Source organism: Talpa europaea, assembly GCF_964194135.1.
Source record: "Talpa europaea genome assembly, chromosome: 4".
Lineage (NCBI taxonomy): Eukaryota > Metazoa > Chordata > Mammalia > Eulipotyphla > Talpidae > Talpa > Talpa europaea.
The window spans coordinates 54,559,342-54,573,914 of record NC_140070.1 but is presented as its reverse complement, the minus strand read 5'-3'; the positions used below and the strand labels follow the sequence as shown (position 1 = coordinate 54,573,914).

Genomic DNA, 14,573 nt, shown 5'->3' with positions numbered 1-14,573 from the left:
AGCATCTTTCTAACCACACTTTTGTCTTTTCTGGCAGATGACATTTGATCCAGAAATATTTTTCAATGTTTTACTGCCACCAATTATATTTCATGCAGGATACAGCCTAAAGAAGGTAAATATAATAAAATTATTGTCTTCTTTTATCTTTAGGTAAGGAATTTTACCAGCACTTATCTAAAATCCCAGATATTTTATGGGTTTACCAAGTTGGTAAGAATATCATTGTCTTAGATTATGTGAAACAGATTCAAATCTGACTTATTTAGAATTCCCTCAGCCTGCTGTGTCCAATACCGGTCCATTAGCCACATGCAGCAATTGAGCTCCTGAAATGTGATTAGTCTGAATTTATAGGTTCTGGCGTATAGATTTTTGAGGTACAGACTAACTTTATGCTTTGTGTATGGAATACATACTGGAGTTTAAAGACTTGTCATTAAATAAAGAGTAAATACCTCCATGTTTTATATAGATTTTATGTAGAAATGATAACTTTTGGGACATATTTGGGGCAAATAAAGCATAGGAAAGTTCATTTTCATTCTTTTAAAAAATTGTTTCAATGTGGCTATTAGAAAAAAAATAAATTCTCATGCATGCATGGTTTGCATTATATTATACCAGACAGTGCTATTATTCTAGATGATTGTATAGAGCACACTGTTAATTAATATTAGGTTGATGCATCAGAGTGAAAACTCAAGAATGCTTTGCTCATACTCTGCTGATGGTCATAGAGAATCCAGTTTTTCAGTTTCTGTGAGTTTTACCTGACATTCCTTAGGCCCAGCCTGAATGAGCATGTTTTTTAGATTACTCATTGACATAATATCAATAGTTCTCTCTAGCATTCGATGCTGCAGAACGAGGTTCTGGTCTGTAGATTTTTGAGGTACAGAGATAACTTGGAGGCTTTTCTGCTGCTCACTCCTTGTGCCGTGATTCCTGGGACTCTCCTCCTTTGACCCAGAAGCTCCAGCGGCTAGGCAGCTTCCTCAGCACAGGTCTTTTTTTCTTGTGTACTCCAGGCTCCCTCTTGCTGTCAGTTCTGGCTACTCAGCTCCCACTGACAGAACTGGGAAGGAGTCTCCACGTAAGCATCTGAAGCGATTTAGAGGCTGGATTTACGCAGGCCATCTTCCCTCGGCCCTATATACCAGGCTATGGTTTGTGTGATTCATACAAGTAAATTATTGTAGGCTTTTAAAGTTTTGTTTTAGCACATTCAGAAGAAATATAAAAGTCAAAAGGCAACTTAAATCTATTAGAATAGTATTTTTTTAATGTTACAGAGGTTCCCTTGACAACAAAACTTTTTAAAAATTGTGTTTTCTTTGTTAATGACTCGAGTCCTCTGTGAACATTGCTCGCTCTCTCTCGTACCCTGTCACCTGCCAGATATAGTTTTCACTCCCTATTTTGAGAAACCCCTGCCCTTTGCAGTATATATCAGTTAAATCTTTTGTTATTCATTAGGGCCAGGAGCTGAGGCTCTAAAAAAAATTGCCTAGAAAGTGCAAGAAGGAGAGGCTGTAAAAATGCATAGTTTATTTTTATTTCCTGTTATACTAAGAAAAAAAATGCTGATATACATTTTATATATATATATATATTTTTTTTCCCCCCCCAGAGACACTTTTTTCAAAACTTAGGATCTATTTTAACATATGCCTTCTTGGGAACTGCCACCTCCTGTGTCGTCATTGGGTAAGTGACATTTGGAGCTTAAGGTCCATGTGGCTGTGGAGCCATTGATCTGTGGGAGGAACCTCGCCTTTCCTTTCCTTACATTGGCTGGGTAAATTGTCAAGTTTTTCAGTAGATCTCATTATTACATGTTTCTCTGATTTAATTTCCAAGGCTTACATGTCTTCTGACAAGCACAAGGCTTCAAAGCAAAGCAAACTGGGACTAAATTGCTAGATTTTCTTTGTGAGTTTTGGACTTCTCTGTCTTGGGAAATATGGATAATTTGGTTTGAGTTATGTGAATCACAATGAATCTTTTTCTTTTCCTTTTTTGCTTGAATAATGCAGATAAACACTGCATTCTGTTTACATCTTCTTTGCAACCCTACCTATATTTGACAGGGATATAATAATAACTACATGTCAGGATTTTCTTTTCAAAGAAAAGTTTATAAGAGAGTTGTCTGAAATAGACATTTCCAAATATCAGCTGAGTTATTTAATGCTGGGATGGCTTTTTGGTCAATACACTATAGAATCCCGGCTTGTTTTTTTCTCATTATATTTTATAGGTTGTGCTGCTAAGCCTCATGTCTAAAGATATAGACTCTGACTTGCAGCTTATCATAAAGCAAAATGTAGTACAAAATGGTGAAGTCAATCCAATTCATTTATAATCCTGTCCAATACATTAAACCTCTCCACTTTAGAAATCATATCCAGCAGCTCCATGATGGTGTAGATGTCTTAAACTATCTGAAATAGCCAACTCTACCCTTAAATTTTACTGCACACAGCTGTTATACCCTGGCACCAGAAACTGATGCTAAGAGCACACACTAGTCACTTGTCCAGCCTTCCCTTATGAAGTATTTAGTGTGTGTCCCTGAAAGGCTACTTGGACCTGAAAGCAGGGAAGGTTTATGTTTAACTTGCTGTTAAATTTATATTGATTCAAGCCTAGAACAATTCAGACTATATTACATGAAAATGTCCCGCATTGGTTAAGGCTTATTGCAGTGAGGAAGCTAAAGATTTTGGCACCAGGCCTGTAGATTGGGGAGCTCCATCAGGTCTAGTCACCTAGGAAGGCTTTGAACTAATTGTGACTGAAGACATTGCTGATTTGCATGTTCGGGGAGGGGTGTTCAGTTCTGTGGTAAATATGCAAATTTCAGAGCTGGCAAGGGCCTCAGAGATCTGTGTAATTAAAGACCCACATTCTGAAATGAGAAAGTGACATCTTGAAAGGCTAATTAATTGGCTCAGTCCTACCATTTGTGAGAGGAAGGATCATAGGCAGAATTCAGAACTTCATTTCTGGACCCAGCAAGATGTCCCATCACCTTCCCTTCCTTTAGCAGTCTCTTGAATTTTTGTACACTGTTCTTACACATTCAAAGAAAACCCTGAGATGTGTAGACACTCAACAAATGTTCATTGGTTTATCAAAAAGATTGATTTTTCAGCAGCTCTGTAGTATGAGTGTCTGAAATTTATAATGGGTCCAAATTTTAAACCCTCATGGACAGTATTGTCACATCATGGCGTGACCAGTATCTTTTACATACTAATTTTCAATATGCTAAAGTACATGCACTTATATGATATGATTTCACCATTATGAAAAAGGCGTATAAATCCATTTTTCAAATGCAACAATGTATAATGTATGTGTGTTGCATATAACTGACTCATTCTAAAAATACTCAGTTCAAGGGGTCTGGTGATACTCATTTATATTTATTAAAGTTAAGAACCTCTTCTAAATTGATTTTAAGGTGCAATCAATAATTTATAATGGAAAAGTGATCTGAATAAAAAGTACTGCCCTGGAACAACTTTTAGAATCATATTTGTTGTTGAACTGGGCATAATCTGAAGAATGAAATCTGTTTTTTAAAAAGATTTATTTATTTATGCATACAAAATCTGGGGTACAGGCCAGAGGTGCAAGGGGTAAGAGGATTCACCAGAGATACAGTAGGGACCAGAACAGGTGGATTGACTGAAACACACTGCTGAGGGGAGCAGCGGGCAAGTCAGGAGAGGCTGCTGCAGCATGTGGGTCACCTCCCTGGCTGGGAATCAAACTCAAGCTGTACTGCAGATAGTTTCATAGCACTGATGCTTAACTCTTTGCTCTACCAGGGAGACACCTGAAAAATGAAATCTTGTAGGGTGTTTTCTTAATGAGAGTCAGAAGAAATAGGTAGTTTAAAGATTTTAGGATCTTATCTATCCAGATAAGGGAAACCACTGAAAAGTCTAGCTTGAATATGGAAAGATCAGATGTCTACTACACAAAGATCATTCTGCTGGCATGTGAAGGAAAAAATTTGAAGTGGAAAAAGAGGGCAGGTAGGCATTCAAGAGGCACTTTCTTTAGGTCAGGTTGGGAGAAAAGAAAAAGAGGTTGGGAGAAAAGAGGGCCTGGCCTCAGGCAGTGAGAGTAAAGTTGGGTATGCGGTTACCAGCCCCACATGGCAGAGGGAGATGGGATCGTCCAGGACAAGCGTGTGATAAGGAGGCAAAGGTACTTGCACAATAGCACGACTAGAAGGAAATGAGAAGGCAGCCACAAATGCCTAACAAGTATTGGGCCCAAGAAGCAGCAAGAAAACCAGTAGGGAATGTGTCTGAAAGTCAACAAAAGACAACGAGGAGAGTGAACAGCATCCTAACAGGAGCTGCCAAGTCGGGCAGGGACTGGAGTATACACAGGGCTTCAGGGAAGATGGACTGTCTGGGTTTGGGCAGATATACTCATTCTTGCATGAAGAGGGCAGGAGGAAGGACAGTCTATCATACTGGACTCTGAGAACAATTCACAGAGGCATATATTGGAGAGCAATGACAGTTGGATTTTCCAGGCCATCAAGTGAATTAATTCTGGTGAGTGTGGGGAACATATAAGCTTCCAAGTTGGAAGCAGGTTTTACAGAGCAATTTAAGAGAATGTGGAAACTAAAATGCTGGGCAGTCAGCTGACAGATGGCCCTGACCCAGGCTTAGAAATGTATGAGAAAGCGTAAAGTCCATGAAGAGTGATTACAGGACATGAATGAAGTTCGGCTCATGGGTCATCATCTTCTGTAAGTAAAGGTTATTTTAAATCAAATCCCAGGATGGTTGCAGAGCTGGACTCAGATGCTATATAGCAATTGAGGGCATTGTGTTCATTTGAATGAAAAAATTCTTAATTTTTATTAACATCATATCATTTTAGAAATTAGATGTAAACCATCTTTCATGTTGCCTTGCAGAGTTTAACAGTGTTCTTCTAGCAGTAAGATCATAGGAACTTCAAAATTTTTGAAGGATGGATTGTTCTTAAAGAATTCAGCCACTTTTTCTAGTTCTCTCCTCATTTTATCACTTACGAAATATTATCTTAAATGTATCTTTACTTTTAAGTAAAACCCTTATATTTGAAATATAAGGGTTCTCTATTCATCTCCTCATTCTGGGAACTATTCCTTTATCTTTGACCCAATGTCTCCACCCTTATGTACCATCCGGACATATTATCACCATGACAACAACCCAATGCTTACTGTCAGCACACCATTTTATCCTAAGAACACATTTGTATCCACGAAAGTCTTCTTTCAGAGCAATGAAAGAAGTTACTTTAGTTTCTCTGTTAAGGAAGAGGAATTAAAACAGATCCCATAATTTCAAAACTGTTTGGAGAAAGAGACAGTGATATAAATAATGAAGAATGAGGTATTTTTGAGAATAGCTCATTTTTTAAGTCTTACCAGGTGCCAGATGCTGACCTATGCCTTTAACACACATTATCTCATTTTATTCTCACAATGCCACCCTGAGTTAGGTACAATTACTGTCCTCATTTACATACAAGGATACTGAAGCTGAGACTTGTCCATAATTACACAATAAGTACATGAAAATAAACAGAGCCAGTCTGACTTCAGAATGCACATGATCACCTTTTCATTTCCTTCTAATATGATATTTTACATTTCCTGCAATGTTTTGCCATTGCTAGCATTAAGACAAAGCATTCAGACAAAACAAGTCCTCAGTAATCTCCAATTCTTACATTTATCACTATGGCTAGCAATTATGAAAAATCTGAATATTTAAGCATGGGTTTTGGCTATAATGCAAAGTAGAAATGATACTTGTCTTTTCTTTTTTTTTTTAAGATTTATTTATTTATGCATATAAGAGCTGGGGTACAGGCCAGAGATGGGCGGGGGGAGAGAGGATTCACCAGAGACAGAGTGGGGAGCAGAACAGGCAGACTGACTGAAACACACTGCTGAGGGAAGCAGCAGGCGAAATAGGAGAGGTCTGCCTCGCCACATGGGTTTCTCTCTGGCTGGCCGGGGATCAAACTCATGCTGCAGTGGCTGCAGAATGCTTCATAGTGCGGTGCTTTAATCCCTTGTGCCACCAGGGAGGCCCTTGTCTTTTCTTTTTTCTATTAATTTCTTTTTTAAATTGTGGTAGCATTAAGAGCCTCCTCATTGGGTATTGCCACCGTAGGGCACCCACCATCAAATCTCCCATAGTCCATCACCACAGTGCATTGTGATTCCTTCCTTCCCTCTTTGTTCCTACCTTCCACCACCGGCCCCTCTGCCCTTTGTATGCATCATTTCTATAGTGAATTTTCAAGGGTTAGTTTTTAAATTTGTCTTTCTCTGATTTTTAGTTTGGTTTTTCTGTATTCCACATATTAGTGACACCATCTAGTAAAACCTGTCTTGGATGGTATGAACCCATTTTACTTTGTTAGAATTGCTGGACTCTGGGTAACTTACTCTGGAATTCTGCATTCATAAGTGTGAGGTCGTTTATATTATTCATGTCAGTATTCCTCAGGAGGATTGATCTTGTTGGCCTCCATAATATATAGCTTACAGTGCCTGACTCTGCCCTCGGTGTCACTCACTTGTTGATCTGGGGTCATTATGTTAAAGTCCTTGGTGCTGATTCTAGAATTGCTGTTGTGAGCCCAAAATTGCTAACACCTAAACCTGAAACAAGGAATACGCTTGCTAGTTTAGAATCAAAACCTAAACATAGTTAGTTTATATGTGGCGGTCAAGTGATAATTCCGTGTCTTAAGCACTACCCTGGGAAAGAGAATCCCTGAAAGCAGAGTTCTTTTTCTTTTCTTTTCTTTTCTTTTCTTTTCTTTTTTTTTTAAAGATTTATTTATTTATTTATTTGTTTGTTTGTTTGTTTGTTTATTTATTTATTCAAGCACTGGGTATAGTCAGAAGCACAGGAGGGTGAGAGAATTCACCAGAGCCAGAGTGGGGAGCAGAGCAGGCAGAAGGACCGAGGTATACTGCTGAGGGGAGCAGCGGGCAGCAGGAGAGGTCTGTGCGCCATGTGGGACCCTCCTCCGGTGGCCGGGGAGCAGCCGGGGATCAAACCAGTGCTGCAGAGGCTACGGGCAGCTTCGCAACCCAGTGCTCAACCGCTGCGCCACCGGGGAGGCCCTGAAAGCAGAGTTCTTAATCCAGGAATTGCAGACCCCATGGTGGTACATAGATGGACTTAAGAGAAGCAGTGATCCTCTTTAAATTATCTATGCATTTTTCATAGATCTCGCTTTCATTAGATTCTTTGGGAATTGCAATCCACAAACACAAAGAATCAGTGTTTTCCAAGAGGAGCAAAGAGGTAGTTGGCATAGAAAGGATTTTATGTACTTCCATAGTAAATTAGAACCGAAGAGTACACTAGATGTGGCTATAAAGTCTGAAAGTATGAGAGCTATAATTTTCTCATGTACTATGATATAATAACAAACAAGTTATTATGTATTTTTGTGATTCCCAACATCATGGCCATCCTGTATACATAACCTAAGAGAAGAAGGTAGTAGAGTCTGCAAATGCATATTCATTTTTATAAAATAATGCAAAATTGTTTTCCTAAGTGGTTGTATCAATTTTACCTATTAATTTTTGGCACACTAGTAAGTGTGAAATGAAATTAAATTGTGGTCTTCGTTTCTAATTCCCTGATTGTTAATGAAGTTGATTGTATTTCCATATACTTGTTCCATTTTCTATTGAGTTATTTTTTTATATTTTCACTCACTTGCCAGATTCTTTATATGTTCCACATGTTAATTCATAATATCAGCTACATATATTACAAATATTTTATAGTGGTTTGTGTCTTGTGCTTTAAATTTATTCATGTTATCTTTAAATTTTTTTCTTTTATAGTTAACATCTTTATATTTCATCTAATAAATTTTGTTCTATACCAGAGTCAAAGATACAGTATTCTAAAAAAGTGTTTCAAAGTTTTGTCCTTTGCAGTAAGTTCATTTCCTGGCACTGATTTTTGTATATGATATGAAGTAGACATACAATTAATTTTTCCTCTCAATTGGCTATTCGATTATTCTTAAATCTTTCATTTTCTACTCCTGACCTCCTCCAGTACCTACAATGCCTTCTGTGCTACAAATTGTAGTTTCTATTCTAGAACCTTATTTCTGTTTTATCAGCTAAACTATCCCTGTACCAATACCATACTATTTAGCCCTCATTATTTTAGCTTTTTTAGTCTTTTTTATCTTATAAACTAAGACAAAAAGGATATTACTTTTCTGAAGTAACTTGTCTATTATTAGTTCTTTACTCTTATGTAAATTTACTCTATCTATGAGCATATAATTTTAAAATGTATAAATATTATATACTTTGTATATGTTTTTATACCTTATACTTTTCCTTGCATATGTGTGCCAGAAGATATATATAAAAATATTTGTAGCAACACTGTTCACAGTAGCAGAAACTTAGAAACAACTCAGATTCCACTGAAAGCAGATTAGGAAAATAAAATCATGTAACATAGTAAAAAATCAGCAGTGGAAAAATAATGAAATAAAGTTGCCTATGACATTAGGGATAAATCTTAGAAACATAATGCAAGAACAATAAAGCAAGTCCTGTCAGGCTGTGTGTAGTGTGACACTATTTTCATCAATGGTCACAATCATACAATGTTGTTTGAGCACCTATGCATGTAGCTGAGGCAGCATGTGTGATATGTGTAGTAAGTAAAGGCATTCAAAACACAAAATTCAGTGAAGTGGTAATTTGCGGGGGTGAAAGAAAAGGGGATGGAGAGAAACACATAGGAAAGATAAGCTATGGAAAATGTTCTGGCTTATGGTTTGGAGTTTGTTTCCAGGTAACCAATGTATTATTATAATTTATAACTTGCACATGCACCTTATGTATAATTTTTCATGTATTATAGTTCAAAGAAAAGGGAAAAATGGTAGGAATTATTTAATAGATTTATAAAATGTCTCTTCTATTTCTGAGGAACTGATTCTCCTATTGTTTCCGCCTGTGTTTCAATAAGAACGACGCTGGTTGGCAGGCAGCAGCTGAGAGACATAAGTGCCAAGAGTGTTTCTGCCAGTTCCCTGAATTCATTATTATCAGTCACAAAGCCCTATATTTTTCCTCTCTCTTCTCCTATCTATCTTCCTCTCTCCCTTCTCTCCTCCTCCATTCCCCCTCCTCCCAGCCCTGCTTTCTTCCTGTCCTGTGAGGCCCCTCTGGGGCACTGCTCTCTGAGACTCCATTTTCAGCAGGTTGCAAACCAGCAGAGCTCAGGGAGGCTGTATGGAGTCAGACTTTAGTCTTTATGGCCCCATGCCTCCTCAGTGCTTTCACTTACTCTGGATTCAGAGTGGCGCAGTAATAGCTAGCACTGGTGTCGAAGACAAAAATAAATTCCCCGCTGCCCTACACAGCCAAATAAGAAAAAATAATCTCTAATCTGTCAAGTACAGGCTGAGCTGCTTAGCAGTGTGGTTTCTCATATTCATATCACAGCAGGCGCAGGCTGTATTTCTGGCAGCGGAGAGGAGGCTGAACTTTATAGAAAAAGAAACAAAAGGTAGGACAGTGCTGTGCAGAACAGCAGAGATACACTTTGGAGGTAGAGGAGGCGAAGTCATCAGGGCATAGACCTTGTGCATCAGTCACCAACCCAGTCCTAGCACAACCTGCAAGACAGCGAGAGTGAGAAAGACAGGACAGAGAAAAATAAGCAAATTCTGGGAGAATCAAAAAGGAAGAGAATGTTGGAAATCATGGGGAAGGAAAAAACTGAGATGCGAGATTGTGGAGGTGAAAAGAGAATTGTCTAATGAAAGAAAAAATGAATATGAATAATTGAAACATACTCTAGTCTGAAAGAGATTTTACCTGAGAATCTCACTTTTAAACGACTTATCCTAAGGATTCTAACTATGGGATTGCTTTTAAGTGAAATATTCAAGCCTTGCAATTACCCAGTTCACCTTCATTCTCCATTACCCTCAGGCTCAAAGTTAAACATTCTTCTTAATTTAACCAAAATCTCCTGGAATGGATACAGTAAATTATGGCTCAGCTTATACACACTCTCACACACTCACTCACTATTCAGAGAGATGGTGAAGAAATAAGGGAAATATGTCCATTTCTGTATAACAAACCACTTCTAAACTAGTGACTTAAGACAGCAGCACTCTTACCAGCACACAATTCTATGGCACATCAGTGTATGTGGGAGTCAGCTGGGCAGCTCTGTGGTTCTCAGTTTATGTTCCTCACGTGACCACATTCAGCTGGTGGCTTGAGTGAAATTAGGTGGTCTCAGGTGAGCTTACTCTCAAGCCTGATGACTGGTTCTGACTGTTGACTCGAGACCGCAGGTGGGGTGACTTAAAAATGGAAAACCCCATGAGTCCCTCACCAAAGTATAAACTACAACATTGCCAAACCTCTCAACCTTATCCGTGTGGTCTTCCTCAGTTTCTTTTCCCCCTGTGCCCAGAGGTAAATCCTATCCTTAATTTTAATATAGTTTTTTCATGTGCTTTGGAGCTTTATAAAAACAGTATCATATCTTACATTATGAAGCCATTTGCTTTTTCTGCCATTCATGATTTTTTCTAGGAGTTGTAGTTGTTCATTTTTAGAGGTTTGAGGGTCCTCCACACAGCTTTCCATAGTTGCTGGACCAGTTTGCATTCTCACTAGCAGAATATCACACTATATTAATTGTTGCTGCTTTTTAGTAGCTAACTTTTTTTTTTTTAAGATTTAACTTCCTTTTTTTTTTTTAAGATTTATTTATTTATTTATACAAGCACTGGGTACAGTCAGAAGCGCGGGGAGGGTGAGAGAATTCACCAGAGCCAGAGCGGGGAGCAGAGCAGGCAGAAGGACCGAAGGACACTGCTGAGGGGAGCAGCGGGCAGCAGGAGAGGTCTGTGCGCTATGTGGGACCCTCCTCCGGTGGCCGGGGAGCAGCCAGGGAGCAGCCGGGGATTGAACCAGTGTTGCAGAGGCTGCGGGCAGCTTCGCAACCCAGCGCTCAACCGCTGCGCCACCGGGGAGGCCCTAGTAGCTAACTCTTGATCACTAATAAGACAAATCTTACCTCCTGCTCTGTATTTTTCCTTATTAACATATCTATTTGAGTTTTTCTTTTATTGTAAATTTTTTTTAATAGTTTAATTCATTGAATTCTTTGAATCACTGTGTTAGCATTTTAATTCAAGTTGTATCAAACCTATAAATCAGTTTAGGGATTACTGATATTTATAATCCTGTCTTTCTATTATTAAAACTTGGTATCTCACCTCCTACTTCAGTTTTCAAAAGTTTCCACCATAAGATTATCACACAACCTTTCAACATTTTCCTCCTAAGAAGAGTATAGTACATTATGGTTTTATTTTCAACATTTTGTTTCTAAGTGTTATAATTTAACAGTCCTGATGAGCAAGAAAATAGCCCAGTGCCAGCTGGTCTGGAGCTTACAGTGTAATGAGGGAGGTGAGCATTCATGAGGGAGTCACACAAACAGCCAGAAAAGTTCACGGGTGGTGAGTGAGAGCAAGGACAAGCGGATGGTCCCAGAAATAATAGAATTGGAGGACTTGCTTTAAGGCGATGCCTGGTGTGGTAAGAGCTGGAATGAGCTTTATAAAAACAGTATCATATCTTTTATGATACTGCCAGGGCTATGGGGAAAAAGGGTCATGGCAATACTTAGAAGGCCAGGAGACACTTCAAACTTGATCTCTGTAGGGTAAGGTAAAAGTATCAGGCTTTTCTGCCCTCCCGCCATTAGGATAGATGACGGAACCCTGCGGTCCCGAATGCATGCCTCATGGTGGGCACCTGGAGTAGGGTGTGGGCATAGGTAGATGGGATTCACCTGGGCTGAGACTGGGCTTTTAAGGGTGGTGTCGCGGGGACGCCAGCAGAAGCAGAGAAGCAGAGAAGCAGAAAAGCAGAAGCAGAAGCAGAACCACGAGAGAACAGAGCAGCAGAGATCACCAGAGAGCCCAGACAGAGTGAAGACTTGCTGGGGGCTCCAAGGCCTGCTAGCCTCCCGGCCCCCCAGCATCCCTTCCCTGATTTACCATGTACCTGGTAAATCCCAATTAAAGCCTGAAAAGCCACCGAGGGTTCCAGGACTCTCTAGGACTCCTTCTTTACCCGGTCTGCTGGGATCATAGAGAACCTGCCCTGTGCCCATTCCTGCCCTTACAATCTCCTATATTTTTTTTCAAAGAAGGGAGGCAGGCAGAGGTCTGGGAGAAAGCATTCCAGGCAGAGTGCGGGGTGTGCAGGAGGCCAGCTGCAAGGTGGAGCTTCATTTCTGCCTGTTGTGTGTCTAGCACAAGCTGACAACAGGGCAGGTTCGCTGTGGATTTGGCAGATGGGTAAACAGAGTCCCAGAACCCTCTGTGGATTTTTACAGGTTTTTAATGTTCTCTTGGGGAACCGGGTACACAGGCACACCAGGCAGGGGGGCTGCATGCAAGGAGGCAAGTGTGGGCCAGGAGCCAGGAGGCTAGCTAGCCTCCCAACCCCTGGCGAATCTTCCTGCTCTTTCTCTGGTGTTCACTCCTCAGAATGGTCCTCCTGTAGTCCTGTCTCAGAGTGACACCACCTGATAGCCCTGGCACCGGGCACAGGTGCCCACACTTACACACGTGCACACCTATGCTCTCTGGACGTGTCCATGTCCCTTGGCCTTTAGTTGGTCATATAAGTGGCAGGAGGACATAAAAAAGCCTGATTTTTAACTTCACTCACTCTACAGTTGGGGAATCCAAAGTCTGGATGGGAAGCAGTAGGAGAAAAAGAGGGTGAAGGGGAGATTCAGTCCAGGCACTTGAGAATCAAGTATTCTGGAGTGTGGAGGTGACACAGTAGAGTGCATGTTGCTAAATGGGAGATATGCACATTTGAAAGTCATTTGGACTAGAATAGGAAAATGGATGGGGGAAGTTCAAGGCAAGAGAAGAGCAGCTAGAAGGTGATGGTAATGAAAACCTGGAGACTACATGGTTGGATTTGAGAGCCAATTGGGAGATGGAACTGATGAGCTGTGACTCTGGATCAGGCTTAGAGAAATAAAAGCCATCACAGGTGACTAGCAATTTTCTGACTTCAACCATAATGTAATCTGGATGTGACTGTCAGCTGCCCTCTTCCATCCTTGTTGCATATTTCCTACTAGACTTAACCTCTTGGTTATAATGCCCTCACTTTTAGTGAAGGCATTAACTAAGTCAACAACTATACTGCCAAAGAAATCACCAAGTTAATGAAAAGATTTATAAAATGCATAGTCTATCATTGACAAAGAGGGAGTAGAAATAACAAAGCTTATAACAAGAGCTAACTTTCTTTGGGTGCATATTTGACATTCTTGGCCTTGACCTAACCGTTCTGCGTTTATTATCTCATGTAAACTTCACAACAAAGAGTAGATATAAAGACTTCTATTTCTCCATTTCATAAAAGAGAAACTTGAGATTTAGATTGTTTAAAGGACTACTCCAGGAGGTAACTGACTCCAGAACTTTGTACAATAAACTTACTCTTGCAACTTGAATTGTGACCTTGGACCTACAGCTGCTGCACCTAGCATTTGTTAGAAATTCAGAGTCTCAGACCTCTTCCCAGATTTCCTGAATCCTAATTTGCACTAGCAAGTCCCAGATAACAAACTCTGTCTCACTTCCAAACTGGTAGAGATTTAATATATCTCACTTAGGAAATAGTAAGAATAGACTATAGAAATCGAGATAATTTTAACAGGCACTTAATCCATATTATCCAGGCATCATTGAAACTAAACCAAATCAATTAATTTTATAATTTATTTCCACACAATTTATATAGCAATCTGTGTCTGTGCATGTGTCTGAGGAAAATACTGTATGTGCATTATGTAGAAGATAATTAGTAGTACTCTGTGAGTCAGACACACAGATCATCACAGTAAGTAATGTCCAAAGTTCTGGTCTGAGGAGTTTAGCACTACCAGAGTGGAGGTGCTCAGTCTGATTTAGCAATTACACTTTGATGTCATTAAAATGAAATGGCCCCAATAAAAGAAATAGAAGTCAATCTTAACTACAGCTCTCAAAAACTTTATTGCTCTATTTCACCCTTACTTACTAATTCACCCTGTGTGAGAGGTAGCTATAAAGGCTTCCAAAGGCAAGTTACATTATCAACAGAACCATGAATATGAATGATGGCTTCTTGTTTTAGCGACCATGGGCAAGTGTGATCTTGAAGGTCATTGCTACTGGATGATTGGTGTCTACAAGCTATATTTCCATATGATTCTTGATCATTTGCTCTGGTTGCATCTCCTTCCTTCAAAATGTGTAGCGTGTGACTCCAACATCTGAATGAATCCGTATTTACTGGCTTTTTCTTGGAAATTTTATTCTAGGTTTTGTGACATAGATTACTCAATATTCTCAGCTTGTGGTGAGATACTAGGTCACTTTTCCCCTCCTTCAAATAAGTTCTGCAAAGGTGAGAAATACTGACT

General features: G+C 39.6%; 1 protein-coding gene across 1 annotated transcript in view; it reads left to right on the top strand.

The window, feature by feature from the left end:
• The window catches only part of SLC9A9 (solute carrier family 9 member A9), a gene marked incomplete at both ends in the record, with an annotated part of 608,321 nt that overhangs the window by 58,282 nt on the left and 535,466 nt on the right, over positions 1–14,573 (top strand). Inside the window, 2 exons of the mRNA XM_084232807.1 lie at positions 38–115; positions 1,634–1,710. Of these exons, the coding sequence (XP_084088933.1) occupies positions 38–115; positions 1,634–1,710 (155 nt within the window). The remainder of the gene's footprint in view (positions 1–37; positions 116–1,633; positions 1,711–14,573) is intronic.